General features: G+C 38.6%; 1 protein-coding gene across 6 annotated transcripts in view; it reads right to left on the bottom strand.

Moving 5' to 3' along the window:
- Window positions 1-21,657, bottom strand: part of PIP5K1B (phosphatidylinositol-4-phosphate 5-kinase type 1 beta) — a 111,016-nt gene that overhangs the window by 43,966 nt on the left and 45,393 nt on the right. For 5 of the 6 annotated variants that reach the window (XM_026073473.1, XM_026073475.1, XM_026073471.1 and 2 more), the window contains 3 exons: window positions 15,455-15,585; window positions 5,133-5,250; window positions 1,342-1,494 (listed from right to left, as the gene is read on the bottom strand). In XM_026073473.1, the coding sequence (XP_025929258.1) occupies window positions 1,342-1,494; window positions 5,133-5,250; window positions 15,455-15,585 (402 nt within the window). The remainder of the gene's footprint in view (window positions 1-1,341; window positions 1,495-5,132; window positions 5,251-15,454; window positions 15,586-21,657) is intronic. The other variant, XM_026073476.1, reaches the window with a different exon arrangement.

Here is a 21,657-nt window from a genome sequence, read left to right as displayed (position 1 = left end):
CCCCCTGTCTCCATGAGGCTTTTCACTACAAGGGTTAGTGCCAAATGACCAGGTTGTCTCCGCACGAGTCTGAGGTCATAACAGAATCACACTGACCATCAGAATGGAAAGGTGTGAAATATTCCAAATTCCACAACAGGCAAAAAAAAAGAAATAACTAGGACAGGATAGAGAGGTGACAGCAAAAATCCTCCTTTTGAACACAGCCATTCTGTTTTTGTCACAGAAAAGCAAGAAGTGGAAAACTTATTTTAAGTCTTACATGATTACTAAGTCACAACATACAACTATGGAAGAAAGTACTTTCATAAGAAACAGAGTGATTATACTTTACATTTTGTAAACCTTTGCATATAGTAACAATGAGAATAACGTTGAAGGCAAATTGGCCTTATGTTTACTTGGAATAACAGTCAACTCAAACCTACTCTGAGCTGATTATCACAATAACAAAGAACAATAAAAAACAGTACCTGCCCCTGTTATTCTTTTTGATGCTGTCAGTGCATGAAATTTTTTAAAACAAGCATTGAATCCAAGTTACATTAGTGTAATACTGGCAATACTCCTCATTTTTAATACAAGCAACTTTTCTAATGTTTACTTAAGAGAGCACAGCAGGAAATCAGGCCTAACAGGTCTAATACTCCGAAGTCCTGTATACCACATAGACAAGTCTCTGTTCAAATGGCTTTTGTTATGTGGCTTTTGTTAAAAAAGAAAATTTAGTTCTATTTACTTTGGATCAATGGTCTTTCCCCCCCTTTCTGATGACTGACACACATTAAAGCAATACAACCAACTCAGCATTAGTCCTCAAAAAGCTCTACTTAAAAATAACTTTTGAACAAGTCAAAAGGATAAAAGTATTTTTAATATATCTTTGATTTAGTACATGAGAAATGGAGATTAGAAGTAGTCCAGAAACAAAGTGAAACTGACCGGTCTAGTTTCTTTGTCCACTCTGAGTGAAATGCAAAAGGATAGACAAACACAAAATGGAGAAAAAAGTTGAATTAGAAATTTGAATTTTTTTATTACTAACTTATTAGAAATAAAGATTGGTATCAAGTCAGAAGATGATATTCAGCTTCATCTTGAATGCTAAAAGAATAATGGTTATCTTAAATTTTATGCTTGATCTATATTCATTTTGATGGATGTGGGGGTACAAAGTTGCACAAAYGGTAAAAACTGTCAAAAATATTATGAAAAATATGGATGAAGTCACTGAAAGACTAGAATACAACAAGTGAAGCCAAATGTTCAAAAGTGAAATGTGAAACAGGAAAAATACAGGTTATAATTTATGAAGCTGAAAAAAAAACTTCAGTTACTTACCATATAATAACCTGGTAACAGCTTCTGAAGAAACTCAGCCTCTTTGTGTTGAACTGTTTTGATGATGAATTCGTCATCACTAGTTACAAAAAAGAGGGACCCACTGGCACCTGGATTGGATAATTCAATTAAAGGCTCACTGCAGATTGAATACTGGAAGAGAGAGAAAAAGGGGAATTCACGGCCAATGCAAATGTTATTGGAATCAGAGGTTTAACACAAAGAATTGCAGGTGGAGGTGGGCACAAATTTCACAGCCGTTTATGAAACAAGTACTGGAGGAACATGTTAGACAAATGAACTGGGAGTACAGATTTCTAACTATACACAAGCGTACAAGTCCTCTTCTGTGCAATTGGGATTGAAACCTTTACAGTAATAACCTTGGTATAATTCTAAAGTAGTTTTCTAATAACTTGTTGGCTTAAAACAGAAAAACAAGTATCAGTAAATAGAAAAAAAAGGGTTTTGGAAGACCATTATTTTACATGCTTAGACAGGTTCCCTCTTCCACAGGCAGGCAACAATATCTACCATCATGTTTAGGAGGAAGAAGATAACAGTTAGTACTCTTTACTGGTAGGACACACTGGTCTCATACACTTATGTACACTTATACACATTTATTAAGCCTTCATTAATTCACACTTCGTGCTCCATTCAAACTAAACAGAGGAGATACATTAAATCCAACAACATGGAAAAGTGTTTCTATTAAACTCAAGAGCTTGATTAAAACATACTAATATAAAACTCCTGTTCACAACCTCTTTTCCTCTGTTTAATATTAACATCTTTTCCACAATTGCAAATCTAGTGTACAGTCCCACACACTGAAAACTGAGTCTTTGAAAGAAACAAAACTACACAAGACCTGACCTATGAATAGCATAAGGACCAGGGAATTATTCTTAGCAGAGCAGTATGTCTTCTGGTGTTCTTGCAACAGAAGGAATAACTGTTTCAGCAACAAATATCTGGATATTGGGTCAGTTGAATTGAGCAATTCCACAAGAAAAATGCTTTTATTTGCTGTAAGTGGCTTTTATTAACTTTARCTGGAGTCTCGCCAGTGATTTCAGAAGGTGGTGATAGCAAAGAAAATTGATATAAGAAAACAGAATGAATATGTTCGTTTCTGTAAAATAAAGCCTACCACAAAGTGCTGCTAAACAGCAGCCTGCTTAATTTTGGCTGGAGATTTTTTAAAAAACAAAACAGAAAAGTAAAAAAAATAAAAAATCCAAATCCCAAACAATTAATTACTTTATGATCAAGAAGTTTCTGTGCAAAATGCTAGCACTCTGTAAGGTCTTCAGTGACTATGTAATTCTATAAGATGTTCAAATGCATTTACTTTTGTCATCCTGATCAATCCTACAGTGTACTACTGCTCAGCCTTCTTGGAAAAGGTGAGGCTGTACGTGGGCTCAGTCATCACAAACAGTGTAAAACTGCGCTTGCTTGCTGCAATTTTTCCTCCCTTTCCTTTCCTTCCCTTTCCTTCCCTTTCTCTTCAGTCTGGATAGCTGGATAATCAGTTGGCATATTGTTACACAGAAGGGCATTGTTCTGGATATTGAACTATAATTATGACCACTGCATGACAGACAGTGGCAGATCCAGATTCTATATAAACAAGAGGGACTATTCAGCCAGACTCCCTTCATGTGATATTGGAAGCATAATTTTAATTAGGTATTTTGGTCATAACCAATAGGAAAAGAAGGTTCCAAACTAAAACTAGTTTTACTTTTTGATCACCAGATCCCTCTGGTCACATCTCCCTCTGGACCACAAGTGGCCAGTTGTGACCTGCTCTGCTTATAACATGATGCCCATTTAGAGTCAGAAACAACAGAAATAGGTTCTTAACTTCCTTGCAGAGTAAGTATAACCCTAACGAAGGAACGTATCAATTACAACAACAACAAAAAAACCCACTGAAATTCCAACTTTATTTCACAAAGCTACCTATCCATTGAAGGAAATCCACTTTCGTATATACAGGAAAAGTTGTTGAGCTCAGTCTTAAAGTTGCTCAACTCTTAACTCTGGAAAGAGTACTGCACCCAGCCTCCCTTTAACCTAGGGGAAGAGGAAGCTGCTGCAACCGGGGAAGAAGTGTCCCAGACACGTTGCTCCAGACACTCTGTCCCCACAATAATTTAGAGAAAGCTCCATTCTATTGTCTCACCAATAATGAAAAATACTTCCTGCAGTTTCTCAACAGCTGCCCTAAATGCGTGCCAAGTTGGAAATAAAAAGTACGCCCCTAGATTCATTCAGCTTTTGTCCACCGAAACATATACTTGCTCCACTTTTAGCTCTTCTGACAGAGCAGCTCCCTTTCATTGGAAAGGCATTGCTATGCTAGTGGGTTTAGCTGGGGAGAGGGGAAGAAGAATCTGCAACAAGTTACCTTTACTGGGAATTTTTGTCAGGGATTAGTCATCTTGTATTTGAGCTGAATGACACCAATCTCTAACAATAGCAAACAAAGTCTGTATATAATCTTTTTTTTACACTGCTGCAAATGCGTCTTACGATGGAAGAGAAGTTGCATGTCTCAATTGCTTTACTTTAGGAAGTACGCATTTTTCAGCGGCTGACAACATATCCCAAATTCTATCTCTCTCCACAGGTCCATAAAAGGAAATACAAAAAACAACATATTACATAAGGACACCTTTACAAAACACCAACCCAAGAGCATTTCATTGCAACTAACATCTATAATTCAAAGGAACCATTTGTTTCGAAATAAAAATTTTGCCCTGAGTGCTAGTAATACAATATCCATACATAGTAACCACAGAATAGAAGTTAGACATCAATGTTCAACAAAGGCAAAACCAGCTAAGTTTTGTTTTTAGGCTCATTGTCCAAGAAGGAAAGAAGTTTATAATGCACTCAAAAAAAACAGAAGTCAATTAAGTTATATTTCAGTTTAAATCTGTTTTTACTTCATACTCATACAAATTCTTCAGTCTTTGAAGAAGCTCAGTTATCATTAATAACACAGAAATATCTAAAAACACATTGAAGGAAGTTATCAATAAGCTTTTGAAGCACCAAATAGCTAAATTGTACTGGGACTCTGATTTGTGGGGTGGACTGGCATGAGATGAACCAGTCATCCAGAAAACAATCCAGCTCTTAACTTCCACGCTTCCTTCCAAAAGCAGAACTACAGGAGACGTAAAATGGTGGATCCTTTTCTCTGGCAGTGCACAAAGCGGTTCCACCAAGTAAAGCCTACTCTTGTGCCAAGGGCAAATTCATCATCTTTCTCTCAAGTAAGCACTTGTATGTTGAGAAGAACCAATACTTGAGTAAGGAGAACAAACAAGATAATTTGTAAAATGCTTCTTTCCTAGGTCCCCCAACTCTTCTCAAGACTGCAGAGGGGAATGTTTGCAGGCAAATCTCTTTTTAATGGAGGGAGTAAATAAAGCAAATAACAAAAAAGCACTCTGTTAGAACTGAATCAGTAAAATTCACACAGGTACTTAAAACTAGTTATAACTTCTGTAGAAACAATGGCCTGAATAAGCAGYAACACTCAAGTTCCTCTAGTCAATTTATATGCCACATTTTTACAGGAATCATCTCAAAGCTGAAGAATTACAAATTTTTGTCAAATGATAAAAATATTCACTAGTTATAAACCTCTCCACATAAAATTTACTATCTCCTCAAGCATCATTAAAGCATCTTCCTCTGTTGCTATGAAACTATTATTTCCATTACAATTATTTGTAACTCAAAGGAAAAATGCAAGTTCTTACCAAGTAATCATCAGGCTTGATACCAAAAAGTTCTCTGAAATAGCGGAAGGCAAGAGGTGCATACGTCTTAAATCTGAAGTCAGGGTAATGATGAGCAGGGGTGAGACTGCTCCCTTCACTGAAAACAAAAATAAATCAAACCCAGTTATTACTGAGCAATTTTCAGCAGCTGCCTTCTTGCAGTTAGTTTACTTTAAAGATGTCTAACTCAACCACCAGCCCCTTGAGACAAGGGTCAGAAATTCAGACAAACCTTGGCATCACCATTAATCAATGTAACAGAAATGGCTGTGGGAGACAGAACACTTCCAGCAAGTTCCCTTCTCCCTCCTTTAAGGAAAGGATAAAATATATGACTGTTTTCACCACTCATATCCACTTGCATAAAGGTTATGTTTAAACTAATGCTACAACTATTGACATCCCTTGAACGTAAGCCAGTCCAATAGCTTACCGACATGGAAAGGGTCACTCCCCTATTTCATGTGAGCTCCTGCAAAGAGTTAGGAAGTTAATCCAGCAAAATACAGTTTTACACTAGTTTGGTGACTTGAATGGGTTTGCAGGGGAGTCTGTCAGATACTGGAGGTAGTTCTGCCCCCCTTGTTGTGCCGAGTGACCAGAGCAGGGGAAAGTAATCAGGACCACATTTTTTTTTTAGCACCAGCAAGCTTCGACTGGCTTCGCCTTTCCTACAAAACTGCACCCTCAGCATTATTCTCCTTAGCAGGCTAATTACACTTACGGTATCTCGCTCCTCCTTGTGAGTACAGGCCAGAATTGGAAAGTCGCTTTGGCTTTGCTGACCCTAACTGTAGATTTCTGCTTGTTTGCCTGTCACATCACATGTTTTACTCCACCACAGTTCAAACCAGCACTAGCTTACATGCTCAGCTGGTTAAATAGAAACACAGGTTATAGACTTTGCTGGGAATTTGGAAAAGYGAGAGCAGGTATGCTCAAGAAACAGACTGAAACTGGGTGACCAGTCTAGAAGACAGCCCATCTTAAAGGAGGAGACTAGAAGAATGTAGCCTGTTTAGTTCTTCTCCTTATTTTATATTTATCCTCTTTCGCTGTGTTTCTAGGCTGCAGTTGTAAAACAAGTGTTGAAATGACTGCCAAAGGAAAATGCTGGTAGGAAAATGCTGGCAGAAGAACAAATACATAAAAACTGCCTGTGGATATATTTATGCTGGAAATTAAAAGAAGGCCTCTAAGCATAGAAATAAAGTTCTAGGCTCTGATTTCAACGCAAGCAAGAACAGCAGAAAGACTAAGTTTGCCCAGTCTGTGAATGCAGTGATAGAGTTGAGTATAAAATGCAGAGGACTGGACACAGTGGCCAAAGGCAGCTCTTCCAATACTACCTTACCCTATTTAAATTCTTCAGTCATTCAATATGTACTTCTATGCTTGGCAGTGGGAACATCCACAGAATATAAAAAAGAAAAAAAGCTAGAAAAAAATCATACAAATACAGAAGCAATGAACCCTAAGCAACATTCCTACAAAGACTAAATTAAGTCTATGAATATATTCAAGAGCTTCAATCCTGAGCAATTAATGCTTGTCTTACCAGTGGAAGGTGAAGGTCGGTAACAATCTGATGGACGAATTTCATCCCACCCACCAAGCTACCACAGCATTCACCCCACCAAAACCCAACAGAGCTGAACTGCTGCTAATCAGACAGCGGGAGCTGGAGAACAAGATTTCTGAGGTTCCAGAACACACACACTTAAGACTCCTGAAGAGTAAATCAAAGGAGGAAAAAAGTGACCTCATATTTGGCTAGAAATCATAAACCAAAAGACACTTTTGGCTGGCCAGACACTGTTTTCCTGAGTGCTAATCCATACGGTTAACAGCTAACGGAGCCGGCCTAGTTCTAATGAACTCTTCTGCATGCTTTATAGCACAAACTATCACAACTCTAAGGTATTAAAATCAAATCCACATGTATTCTGTCATTCCATCTTATAATAAAAAAAGGAAATCAGTAGGCTACCAGGTTGAACATGGCAGCTTTCCCTTCCAGTTAAGATTGTCTGTTGTTTTTTCTTATACAGTCTTCTTTTCAGTTGTTCAGAATGTTGCCCATCTTGTTTGACATTAAATTTTATACAGTTGGATATGGTACTCACTGAATTTTTGGGCAGTACAAGGATTGCATAATATCTCTAGGTTGCATTCTTCAAACAACTCAATAGCCAGGATAATGTATATATATCTATACCAGGAACTTGGGCCGTAACTGTAAACACATTTAATCATTATAAGATGCAGAGAAGAACAGAACAGAGTATTCTCTGCTGAAGCACGGCATCATTGTCAGGGAAGACTAATCACCTAAACTTTATTAAAACCAACCACACAAAAACCCACACAGCCTCCTTTTGGTTCCTACATAGCTTTATAAATCTGCCTCTTCCAGTCATAACTCAACAGCTTCTTTTGTGAAAGTGTGATAGTGAATACATTACATGTCCCAAGTACACCAGAACATGTACCATTGTGGAAACTTCCCTAGAGTTGAAACGAAGACAGGAGCCTTTCTATGATAATATCAAGGGCCCAAGCCATTTCTGAAATGTGTGGGGAGGAAATTGATCAACAGTGAAATAAATTGTTCTGACTAGCTCTGCAGGTGGACATTAATCCATAATGAAGGGAAATTTAYCAGAGAATAATGGCAAAACAGTAATTTTAGGATGATGTCTACAGGGAAAGCAATTCCATGCACTTAGAGCAGATGAACTTACTTTGTTACAGCTATGATAGTCAATTTCACTGTACAGACAAGCTCCCTTACTCTCTGTAATATGGTTTTCAAAAGTCCCTTTTTATCAAGGGTCTGCAGAGCTTTTTATCATATCCTGTTGTTTCTATTAATTATATTGATTAGTTTCAGCTTTGTTGCCTAATAGAATAGCTTATAGGATCAAAATAGTAAGTTCTTCTGTGATGCCAGAACCAAGCTTGATGCAAATTCAAGATTCCCTGGTTACCTTTCTGGAAAAAAGTCACCAAGTGTTTTGCTGTTGTTATTTTTAACAGGAAAAGCACCCAGGTATAAGTAGTTTCCTACAGTAAAGGAACCCCTTCAAATTCCTCATGGCTGGGCATGTCCTTGCTCTCACCTAGAAAGAGCAGCTTCCACCGTACTGAACCCTGGTGTACACCTGTATCTTGCTTAGACATGAAGTTACTTACTGTGTGTCCTGGAGCTACCCCAAAATCACTTTCAGTAGCTGAGGATGCCACACACAGTGTTCTGGCAAAAGTGGCCTAGAGGTAGACACATTAGCACTACTTAAGGATTGTAATTCTAARATAAGAAAATTCATATAACTTCTCTCAAAAAATAAAACATATAGTTCTCCACCCACACACTGTCAGCTTCCAAGAGGATTGATTTTCTGCTTTCTCCTCACTCTTTTTTGGTGCATTTTACAAGTGCATTTCATTCTGGCTGGATTAAAGTACATGTGCAAAGCACTCTGGATAACAACTTCTAACCAGGCAAGGGAGTTTTCTGAGAAGGATTAAGTCTTTGCAGTTGATCAAGAAAAATACCTGCCATTTGTGGAAGAAAAGCTTAATCTGCACAACTGAGCTTTGGACATATAAGAGAGAAGTGCACTCTACAAAGAAAGGAGGCAATCTCATAAATTTTCTCTCAGTTTAGAGCACAAGTCTAGCACAAAAACAACTGACTTTTACTGTTAGCTTTGACTCCTGTGACCTTCAGTAAACCACATCTCTGTATATGAGGTATGAAAAATAATTTAGGCTTTGGAAAGATTACGAAGGAAACATAATTTACAAGGTGTTTTAATAATCTTAGCTGTAAGACTACACAAAAGCAAAAGATAGGTAGTACAGAAAAGAAAGATTAATCTTATCATGTGAGTTTGCATTTAATACTTAAAAAAATTTTTTTTAAAACCAAAAGCACCTAAAATGACAGTATCTGCATCTTAGCACTGTCCTCCCTCCAGTAAATGCTGAGGAATGATTTAGAGTGTAAGTGGTGCAATATCAAACTAAAAACGAACCAACATAAATATATTTTTAAAGGTTAAGCCCATGGCTTGCGAAAGTATTGCTAAACAGGGCACCACAATATGCTTCTTGGCAGCCTTGCTTTTCTGTGGCCTCACGCTGTGGGAGTGCTGGGGAGATAGCCTGCCTATCTGAATGGGCAGGAAAGGCTGGCTGCATCTCTTGGGGAGCAAGCCTGCCTCACAGGGCAATGTTAACAGGCTCTGGTGAAACCTACTTTTGACAAAATAAACGGTCATACTGCACTCTTGGGACCAAATATTACCTCCCCTCATACGCAAGATAAAAAGAGTGAAGAGGGAGGGAGAAAAAAAGAAGGGAATACCTCAGTTCTCTCATGTGGAACCTACTCTCTTTTTAGTCTTCTGAAAATCAAAATAAAACATCCAAAATTAAATGCTCTCAATTTTAAAAACTAACAAATGGTATTCAGCCTCAGTTTCATTATTCTTGGAAAAAGCTACTAATCTACAATGCATTAAAATGTGTTTAAACTCCACAAATCACATGCATTAAAAACATAAACAGACCAGTGCTGATGTAGTTCAGGTTCTGCATTTGCATATTCATCTCCTACATATTATTTCAGTAAAGCAATTGTTTTCCACATGATGGAAGTAGGTATCATGGCTATCTGCACAAATAGCTGCTATTTTAGTTTGTGGGATAAAATCCAGCGGTAATATCCTTATTTTTCACTGTATGTTCTTCTGCACTTTTGATTACTGTATGCTACGCTAAGAAGTCCCATGTAAAGGCAGCTTTAGAATACAATTGTGTTAGTAAATATCTTCAAAACAAATCAAGACAGTCACAGTGTAACAGCTGAATACACAGACATATTTTCTTGTGGTCTTGTTAAATATGACTATTTAACAAACAACTGGAGATACCATTAACGCAGGGATCTCAGAACATTTTAAAAACAGATAAGCATGTCTAAATATCCACACAAGTATCCAGGTTTCCCAGGTTTACCAAGAATTTGATACTAAGTAAAGTGGCTAAGATCAATAGTCCATAACAAGCATGTCTTTGCTTTTGTTGCCACAAATATTTCCCTTCCAAATACTGTTTGTTTAGCAAACAGAAATGACTTTGTCCTAGTTGAGCTGTCACTCTACTCACAAGCCCTAAAAAGTGTGCCATGAACTTGAGTCATCCTGCACATCTCTGGAAATGAAGCTCCAAAACAGAGCAGCGCTTTATCTAAGGCTTCAGGCCACTTTCTTAGCTGTCTTGCAAAACTGTGCAACTGGAAACAAACACTGTGATACAAAGTACAGCATAAGTAAGTTTTAGCATGAACATTTGAGCATTGTTCACACACACCATTGAGTACTGTATATATATATTTTTTAATTACAGGGACGCTAGTAACCTATAGCACAGGTTTGGTGCAAAGACATTTCCAAGGGCAAATGTCAGTTTTCCTGTTTTTCTAAATCATTCCTCAGAAATGTATCAGAAAACAGTACATTTCAGTCTTAAACGTAGGCTAAGGCCCAGATTCCTTAAAATATGTCCAGGCTTATAATTTTCTCAGTAGTTTTGCCTACTCATTTGGGCTTTCACCCAAATGCTATCTTAAGACAATATTAGGCTGTTGACATTAAGCAGCAGAAAGCACTGAATAATCTTTCCTTAGCAGGACTTCAGAAGAAAGCAATTTGTACTTGACTGGTCCATTTTACAGATGATTGTAGCTGCAGGGTGCCTACAGGTAAACAGCTTCTAACAAACTTACCAGTTTAATTAGAGACCTCAGCAAACGTTCTCAACATTCAGGGTCGAGATCCTGAACATGAAGCATATTAGCAGGGGAAATGCACGAGACCGATTAACAGCTGGCTGCAGAAAGGTCAAGCTCGCAGCAGTGCTGGGCAGAAGCCCCTGCCTGAGAAAGCGCAAACGGAGGGAGCCGGAAATGCACTGCCTTGCCCCAAATGCTCCCTATTTCTGAAGCTACGTGCTGCTGACTAGCCCAGGTCAGCCCAGGCAGAAGGGAATAGCTCCCGTTCGGCCTGYGAGGCATCACCGTAAAAAATGCACCTACGTGTCTGAGAGGAGAGCTGAGCATACCACCCGTGCTCCCGGCTCCTGCCRGCCCGCGCAAGCCAGCGCGACCAACACGAGCCCAACCCGGGTGCATCGGCTCCGCATCCAGCCTGCTCAGCCACGGCCACGTTACCTGGCGCTAGCTCCAAACCTGGACTAGACAGCTGTCAAACTACTACCGTACCCACACTGCAAAAACAAGCAATTTGGGGACAATATGTGACCCTCAAGAAACAGGTCCAAGGAAGCCAGGGTGCTGAGTGGTGCAGGAAGAGGAGCAACCTGCACCGCCCCGAGGTGCAGGTCAGGAGAGGCGGCGTGGGCAGGCTGCACAAGAGCTTTCCCGCCCGGCCCTGTGGCCTTCGCCATCACTATTGCTGCAAAGTACCAGCACCAGATAAGCAGCTCCTTTGTTGGATTTTCAAAGCAGTGTTTAATAGCCAGAAGAGAGGCTATTTGTAGCAGTTTCCCAAGCAGTTTCACACTGTTCAAGATGTTAGGCTGGCACTTTGTGCCTGATATCATCAAAATCAACTGGGTCAGTGCAGACCGCATTTTTCTTTTTCTTTTTTTTTTCCTCCCCTGTACAAGGGCACATTTGCATGCTGCCACTTAAACTCTATCTGGACTCTAGTTCTAAATGAATTCTTTTATAGCAACCCCTCATAACAGCCCAGTTAGTTCCCAAAGGCAAATTGTTATAAACTCCTTCTGGGCAGTCCTAAGAGAAAGGAAAGAAGGGAATGCTGCAGCGTGAAATAGAAAATAACAAAGGCACGTTTCCACCCCTTTCACTGCCAGAATGTACAAGTGGAAGCAAGCAGCTCTGCAATTCAAATCCACTCGCTGTGGAAAGATATCTGTATTTTATTGAAAGTCACTTTCTAAAGCAAACATCTAATCTGGGCTAAACTCTTATCCAGTTTAACCCTGTTACAAACTAACTCTGGCTATACTTAACTTGCAATCCATAGAGTTATTCCTGAATTGCAACAGTAACCCACCATAGGCAGGCCAATTATGTTCAGCTTTAAACTATCTTTTCCACTGCCAACGTCTCCCTCCTTCATGAATTTTGAACGCTGCTGAAAGTATTTTGCTATGGTTACCAAAGCTGAGGTACAGATGGGACTAAGTTTACTTCAGGGTTTGAGAGATAGGCAGAGGCTATTTCTTTTTGGTTCCTGATTAAATTTGCAAAACCCTATTTCTTTTTTTTTTCCCCCTAGAAGTAAAAGGACACAGATATATTATGTTCCTTGCTGGAATGCAAGCTGCTGTTTCGCTGCATTTCTAGTAGCTCAGGTCTATTTTATAAGTGCCACTAAAGCAGTGCTCATGTTGCTGTCAAAACAGCAGACATGCTTATGACTCTGCAAAACAACTGTCTTCTCATCTCACTGCCCTTATCACACCCGTTAGACCTGGATGTGTCAAGGGGGCAGCAGGGAAAACATGGGAGTAGAGCAGAGCAGGGCAGCTTGCAAAGAGTCAAGACTGCTCTGAACTGGCCACAGCAAGCGGAGGTTCAGTTAATATCCAGCTTGGGGCTGCAGCTAAATTGTGTGTACTGAAAGCTTATGGAAAAATGTAGTTTCTTGCTTGTTAAGTGAGTACTTTCACCACCACACTGGTTGCAGTGCCAGGTTCCCTTCCAGCTGCAGCTATTGGGTGAAAAGATTACTCACCACCACTTGCTCCTGGGTGCTCATCACCTCCCAGCTGGAGGTCAGCCCCTGAATCTGCTGGGGTAACTGTTCAACTAATTTCTTTCAACCAGAGCAGTCAAATGGAGAAAGAAAAAACAGAAAAAAGAAGAAGAAGAAGAAGAAGAAGAAGAAAAGAGCAGCTAGAAGAGGTTCATCTCATTTTCCCTAAACTGGATTACAGCTTTAAAGCTCAGCTGCATCCTGAAAGGACAAGCAACCTTGACTTTTTCTTTTTACCTCCACCTAAGGTAATGAAGCTACCTGCAGATATAACTCAGGAGTGTCCCATATAACACTGTTGTGAAAGACTYAACATCCCAACACCATCAGTCAGCAGTAAAAAAGCCTATATCACTATGCGCAATCCTAAATTATTACCATTTATGCTAATTATTCCATYTTGGATTGATATCATTTTAGTCAGATGAACATGCATTTACATCAAGACAAGAGTAGGGCTTTGAAATTTCTGTACATCAGTGTAAGAAATGGAAGTGCTGTGGTTGTTTTTTTAAGAGACTGAGATGGATGGCCAATCTTGAGTTGTACAGAGAATGTTATCAGCAAGTGCTCTTTATAGAGAGACTCTTTGTTGCAGTCAAGATGACTCACTTTATTATGTACTCTTGCTTACTAGATAGCTATACAAGAAATGAAGTCAGATCATTTGCTGCCCTGGCCATTACTTTAATTTGTATCATTTTCCTCATGCTTTGCTTTGGGAAACTGTTCAGAAAGGTCCTACTAAAGCTTTATATTAACATGTAATTTATTATAAAACAGGAGATTCCTTCTGCCCTTGTTCCCTTTCTAAGCCAGAAGGGATCTCTCTCAGTTCACCCTTAACAGCAACACCAAACAGGGAAATTTTATTTCTAAGTGAACATGCACATAAGTTTCAYAGGAGAGATGGCATGTGATGCTATGCACTACAAACTCTTATTTTACTTGTTCCTTTAAAAATATGTTTAAAAAAGATAGAGATTAGATTTTTTCCCAAAACCATGCTACTAATTAATACAGTTGTAGTATGTACATTTCATTTCGTTTCAAGAACAACAGAAGCTGGTAGCCCAGCCAAAGGACTACAGAAGCAGGCACAGCTATCAGTCAGTTACACACTTCTCCAAATATGGTGTCTCCCCCCATTTTTCAGAACAATTACAGCTTAGTAACAGGATATGTAAATGTTGTAATTTCTCATTTGCAATTTCGATTTTTTAAACCAAACACTGAGATTACAATGTAAGAAAACATATGCGCTTGATTAATAATTTTATATTTAAATCCCCAACAGGGTTGCTAATACCCAACAGAAAGACTACAGAAATTGGGTATAAACCTATATTTAACACCAGAACATAAGATACCAATATCCTCCATTACTATGAATTCCATTACAGAATGTCATGTAAAAGCTAAATTTCATGTAAGAAATATATTTTCTTCTCTTTAAAGACTGTCTCAGATCAGAGGAAATCAGGAGCTGAATTGAGCAAATTTACTTCAAAGTTGATCTCTCCTGATGACGTTCAAGCATTTTGTACATTGTCAGTTTAACTTCTTGCTTTAGTGGTATCAGTAATTTCTAAGGATTGTAAATTATTAGAAAGGCTTTATGAAGTAACATTCAAGCTGCACATGGACCAAACTTTCAAAATATTGACAGAAAGCATACCCACATTCAGGAATGCCACATACATAGCATGCCCTTAAGAAAATGATGGGTACTACTGGTACTCAGAACTTCCAAGAACCCAGTCAATACTGAACAGAATAAGTAATCCTGTTTTAAAAATATATTTTCCCCCTACCTTCTTTGTCCATTCCTGCCATGTGGCACAACTTGGAAAAGTTACATGGCATTGTACATCAGGTTTTGAACCCAAAATAGGAGTATGACCTTGATTTCTCAGATCAAGAGAACTATATTACAAATTCTATCCCATCAACTTGGCAATGCTACAAACTGAGGTGGCCAAATGCAAGGYAGTAACAGTGCAAAAACTGTATTCAGCTCCTGAGAGTTGACCCTCTCACAGGCTGAAATCTTGACTAAGATTTTATGCCTAAACATAAGTTCTTATATTACTCTTMACGCTGCAGGACTTGAGTTTTCATGAATTTTGATAACACCTCAACAAAATGGTAAGTATTCTAATTTTTTAGAGATAAAATCATGCATGTGAATGTTGTAGACAATTCTTGTTTGCATATAGATCCATGAATTCCTTTCAATTGTAGTAACTGCTCAGGTAAATGAAAACATCACAATTATTTTCCTTCTCTAGTCGTAGTAAGCCTCAAATTCGCTATYTTCATTTTCAAAGACAATACGAAGACAGGATAATTTTCAGGTTCTCCTAAAACAAGCTTACTCTAATCTGATTTTGTCAGAATGGGAAGAAAAATCCTTATGTAAAATATCCACTTAGACTTTCATTAAGAAATTCTTCTAGAAAATAAATTGAATGGGCTTGTCCTTACCTGGGTAGAAAGACACTTTCCACTACATAGAAGTCTTGCATAAGGACATCTCTGTCTGGTTTTGATGTAAGGTTTCCTACAGTGTATCCTATTCCCAGCTGGATAGCACCTTTAATAGCTGAGGATGCAGTCTGCATAGAAAATAAGAATTCAAGCATCAGTTTGCTACAAACAGATTTCTGTTCTTTATCAGTAACATTTTATACTAAACTCCTAATCATTTTCATAAGAACAATTCCTAGCTATCTTTTAYCTCCTAGACTTGGAGAGCAGAAGAGAACTTTTAAACAAAGATGACTGCTTTACAGCTGAATGATTTGAAGAAATACTATGATGTAGCAAAAGCTATAAAAATCAAATTTCTGATTGTATAGACTGAGAATTTTCAAATTACCCAAAGAATTTAGACATCAGATTCTAACTTGGACACTTCCATTTTAACTAGGCATTCAAACCCCTTGAGTAGTTTTGAAACAGCATGCATTATCTTATGGCAAAAGCACTGAAATTCTAGAGGATTATATATGCATGCAGAGGTATAACTGATTGCAATATTGACTATCTTTTAAGTACATATTTAAAAGATACTTGGATRCAAATATATTTGCTAAATTCTGCTTTCAAGCAACAGGTGCATCTACTGGGAAGAGCCCAGAAAGAAACAAAAGTGATGACGGAAGAARAGAGACCTGTGTAGATAGAGTGAAGAACTTAAGCCAGTTCAATGTAAAGAACAGCACTTGGAGGGGAAAGAAGGGTTGTGACTGGTGCTGTTGGTACATAAATTGAGCCCAACTCTGAAACTCTCATGCTGAATAGACAATCCTGCTTGTTGGATAACAATGGTAGGACTAGGTCAAAATAAGAAATTACTCAGGAAAGGAATTCTTAAGAAAAGACGGAACCGGTGAATAAAACAGACCATTGGGAAGGAGAAAGAAGACTAACAGGAAAGGAACACATTCCCTTAATAAGGCAGGTTATCACTACTTTGAAGATACAATTTTGGTGTCTATTTTCAGATTTTACTTCTCACCTACCAAACAAACAAGAGATTACCTCCGCGAAGAGCACGAAAAGCTCCATAGTCAGAGCTACTGGAGCACTTGAACAAAAAACATTTTCAGAAGTGACTGGGAATTACATAAGCAAGGGTTCGAGTGTACAAAATTACTCTTATTTTAGTTCTCAGAACAGCATATGCTATAGTGACTGCTTATTTTTAGAAGAGAAAAGAGAGATGTGTGATTCTTAAATAATTAAGGCTGCAAAACCAGCAGCACTTGCATAACAGTTCAGAAGAGGCGATTTGGTGGGAACAAACAACGCAGCAATTCTTAGAGCGCTACTTTGATTATTAAAAAGATCTGGCTTGTGTGGTAAGAAGATTCACATTTTTCTTTCCTTGAAAGGCCTCTATTCATGAATGATTAATGCCCAGCAAAAACAATAATTATGCAACTTTGATCAAACCAATACACATACAAACAGAGCTTCTGGTTCATAGCTGSACACCCATCTTGTTCACTGCTAGAGAGAGGGTAAGGGCTGAAAAAGCAGCAGATAACACAGTATTTGCCTTTTATTAATGAGAGATGACAAGCCATGCAAGAAAACAGCAGGTAAACTGGTAATGTGATTTCAAGAGAACAACTCTGGATCACTTTTCAGGTACATAATTTCTGTAGGATTTCTGCAAATTCAAAAGAATACATACAGCCTTTGGAGGGCAGAAGGTAAGGCTTTCTAGCAGTACGGTACAGATCTTACCTAGAAGATTTTGTTAATTTCCACTCCCATTCAGGAGCACACAAGCAAATTGCCATTAGTAATCACTCATCATTTCTGTAGCAATCACAGCAATGGCTTTAACAGAAAAGCAATGTTATGAAACCAGTCAGGATATTGTGAGTCTTTTTTAAAAAAAGCTGATAGCAGATACAGCATGCTGCAGGCAATTGCTGACCCAAAGCCCACTGTTCGTGAATCATTGTTCTGAGTTAACATTCCCCACAAAGGGTAGTTACCCAATATTCCTTTAGCAAATGACAAGCTTTTATTTTCACAAGCCTTAAAATGAAAACAAAACAAACCTTGGAATCTCTCAGTGCAAACACTTTCTAGGTTTATTTTTTATTTTATTTTATTTTGTGATTGGGAACAGAATCCAAGAAGATAAAACAGCTGCCCCTCAAGCCTTAGGGGAAATGATGTTCTTGACTCATTCTTTTTATTACTACAAAAATATATTTCTTGGAAGTCAGCATTTCCAAATGTTAGTGGAAAAATTCCACTCCCTCCATGTATTTTTCCTTACTCAGACACCTCTTACTGCATGCCCAGGCAGCAAAGTCTAGTTTCAAACCTAAGCCCATTATATCTTTCAATTCCACTTCAATACGCTACTGCTGTAGAGCAAGCAATAAAATTCAGCAATCTTTTGTGCCAAGATTTCTCCCTTTCAGAGACAGAAATCAATTTTTCTTCATGTTAGTCTCATGCAGAGGTTCAGAAAAAGGCCCTGGGCCCATCTATCAACCATAACCGCACAGTGACTCTAGGATCAACTAACCTAGTATCAACACCTTCTGAAGCTCTAAGAAATGAAAGGATAAGCAGCAGAATTAACAACTTCAATTCATGCATTTTACACCATGGACGTAATTGGATTTTTAACAAATGGTGTATGTTGYGACAACAGCTGTGTTTGCTACAGAGAATGGCACAACAAAGAAAAAAGCTCTGTCTTCCTTTTCCTGATTAGGGTATTACAATTTACTGCACAGATGCACTGGTGGGTTTTGTACAGCTAATGAAGACAGAAACCCATAAAACTGTTGCCAGTCTGCTTTCAGACTAGACTTCATCTTTCAGTGGCTCTAATACTGTGGATCCAAGTGCATCAGCCCAGGATCAGCCATGCGCCACCACTCTTCCTGCTGTCCTGCAGCTTCCAGAGTAGATACAGCTGAGAGTTCTCAGCTGGGTTAATTCCCTAACACACAAGAGCAGTAATACCTGCATACCAACTGACTGCAAAAACTGCATCCTYACAGCATAAAAACAAACTTTGTTCGGTTTATGGTTGTCCTTTTACTGGCTGCAGGAAGACAAGAGAAATCTGAACTGGTGAAAAGCCTACCTATTCTAACCTCATGTGTAGTCATCTTCTGAACATAGCTCAACGGACAATGAATTTATGCCAGGTCAGTGCTTTGTGTCATACGGCCACATACATTCTTGATTTGACAGAGGGACCCCTGGATTTACCCTCCAAGCCACAACCAGAATCAGGTACAGTTTCTCCACGCTCTGGGTTTTCAACAGAAGTYATTTCAGAAGAGAAAAGTAAGACTCTCACCTATCCCCCAAACCAGGTTAAACTGTACCTTAGGTAGATACTGAGAAGGAAAGCATGAATCTGTAACCATATCAGTAACTATAATGTAAATTACAGTTCTTGCAGYCACAAGCACTGAGGCACTGCCCATTTCCCATAATTCTGTCCTAACATCCTTCCTCCATGCATTTTCCTGGGGTGTCAATATTTCAAAGCAGGTAGGGACACTTCCACCTACAACTAGTGGCCCATTTAATGGGAACAGATCAGTATAGGGACAAGAGCTGCGTTTCATGAAGACGTGTGCTCGTTTCATGAAGACGTGTGCTGGGAATGTGTTCCAGTGCTCCAGCAAACAGACTAGCAAGTTGTAAAAACAGTGACAATAGTAGGATATACTGGGATCCCTTTGTTATTTTCCTCTCAAACTATAAAATTCCTTCACTGTAATCCATTACTTTTAAGTAACTACACTTCTAGTGTGCCCAWATTTTTGATTCCAGTCAGAAGTCCGTCTTGCTGTCCTGTTCTCTGCAGATGATTCTGTTTTCTCTATCTCACTCCAAGCTGAAATCCTGTAACTAGCTGACTTGCAACCTATGTCACAGTAACAAAATAAATGAGAACTTAATATCCAATTTGAAAGGATTTAAGTTTGCACATGATCCCATGAATGTAATAAGTAAGATTTTAACATTATGTTGCCTGCAGGCATCCTATTTCAGGCTCGTTCTGTAAAATTCAATTTTTTTATTTTCATATATTTATATGAGAAAGGTGTTAAGCAGACACATAACATACGTGAAGGCAGTTTGCATCCAGCTAACAAATCCAATTGAGATGAAGCTATTTAACAACCGTGAAAGTTAGCTACAGGGTTATGGAAAGGATTGGAACTTAACAAAAGGGTTATCAAAAGGACTGTCCTTAACAAAAGCGGAAAAAAACAGGGATGACAAAATGTAGTTACTATAGTTACCAGAAAGTACATTACATTGCCAAATAATTATTTCCATTAGAGTGTGAAGGTCATTGCTGCTCTCATGTAAATGGCTGGCAAACCTAACTAAGCATTGATTTGATGGTAAGGGATTGGTTCTGGGCACACAGTACACAAATACTTGAGATATGGCAAATAGGTTTATTGTTTTAAACAAGTTTTCTTGCATGTTTCCCATAATTTTATGGGACTGATAGAAAACAATTCCTTTAGAACAAACAAACAAACCATAAACTAAGAGGAACAGTGTTGGACATAGGCTTCATTTAGTTTTATTTATATATTCTACAGAAGTATTCTCATTCACAAAGTTATTTTCCCACTCTTCTTTTATCTCACAACTACTCTTCGCTAAGGCTTTATGTAATGCCCACAGGCAACTCCTGCAAAATTCAGCTCTACATTCTTGCCTTCTTTAAAGGTGGCCAACCTAGAGAACACAAGGCTGAAACTCGCTGCATGACTGCATGGGTGTAAACCTTGCCCTTGTTTATCTCTCCTCCCTGTTTATCACTCATTTTATTGCAACTGAAACTTAGCTTATAAACTTTCTGGGGCAAAGACAGTAACTCTTCCAGCAGACACCTGGCTTATTGCATGTGCTATAAAGCARTGAAGAAAAAAAAACAAAAAACAAAAAACCTTCTTTGCCTCAGAAACTCCACTTCATTATCAGTCTGTGAAGTCCAGGTAATATTTGCTTTCTTCCACCCTCTGAACTACTGTCACACAAACAACATCAGTAAAACAGTCCAGGTTTGAAATCAGCCTAATGAAATGGTGGGGATCACTTATTATCACAGCTCTGTGTAAGAGATGGGGAGCAGATGGCATCTGAGGAGAAACCATCCCTGATGTATGCTGACCGGCAGCCATGCTTACTGCAAAACAGCTGCGGTTAGTTCATTTGTCTCTACTGCTGCCTGTGGAGAGGACTGCTCTTACTTCACTCACCAGCCCGTGCCGCTGCTTGGTCACACTTAATCAATGAACTGGTTATCTGCTTCACAGCTCTCCTACCTGACAAAATGCCAGGTAATACTCATCTTCCTCAGTCGGTGGGAAAGTTTAGCTGATAGAAGTGATCACTCCCCTCTTCATCGTTCGGATCCTAGAGCTTGAACAAACTATGATTCTTTAACATTATCTATATAAATACACTTGCACAAAGATGACTGTAAATCTGTTAAGATAACCTGAAACCAAAGCGAGTAGTGTAAAGAGCTTCTGCTAAACTGTATTACCCCAACCTGAGGTTGGCAGCATGGGAAGAATTCCTGAAGAAATATTTTCCTTTACTCATGATTTAAATTAAGACACATGGTACACACTTTAAAAATTTCAATACACATGCTTTTTGAGGTCATCGGCATAACCACTACACAATGATACTTGAGAAAGGAACCAGTGTAAGTATCTTGTATATAGCAGCCTTCCTACAGGCAGAATTCTCACTGAATTTAAAAAAAATGAAATCCACAGGGGTTCATTTAATCAAAAATGATTCAAGTAACATGGGTTTGGATTGATTTGAGTCACATTCTTGTCCTAAGAATTTTCTACTACAAGCAAGCATTTGTTCTTCAGTTATACAGGTTATCGTAAGTACCAGGAATCCACACACACTACCACTCCCATGCAAACACAGTTTATCTTTTCCAGACTCCTGAAAAGAAACTAAGCCTCTATAAATTTTGTAAACCCTTAAGCCAAACCACCTGAGGAGAGTGCCTGCCGAAAAACAGTATTTCCTCTTCAAGCTACATTTAAAGGGAGCTCTTTCTGAACAGTAAGCGGTTCCAATTAGATGCGTGATGCATGTGCAGTTCTTGCCTAGTTTTTTTTTTTTTTTTTTTTTTTTTT

The sequence above is a fragment of the Apteryx rowi genome, unplaced genomic scaffold (assembly GCF_003343035.1).
Source record: "Apteryx rowi isolate R43461 unplaced genomic scaffold, aptRow1 scaffold_37, whole genome shotgun sequence".
Classification (NCBI taxonomy): domain Eukaryota; kingdom Metazoa; phylum Chordata; class Aves; order Apterygiformes; family Apterygidae; genus Apteryx; species Apteryx rowi.
The sequence above is the reverse complement of the archived record's forward strand: the minus strand, read 5'-3'. Positions and strand labels throughout refer to the sequence as shown.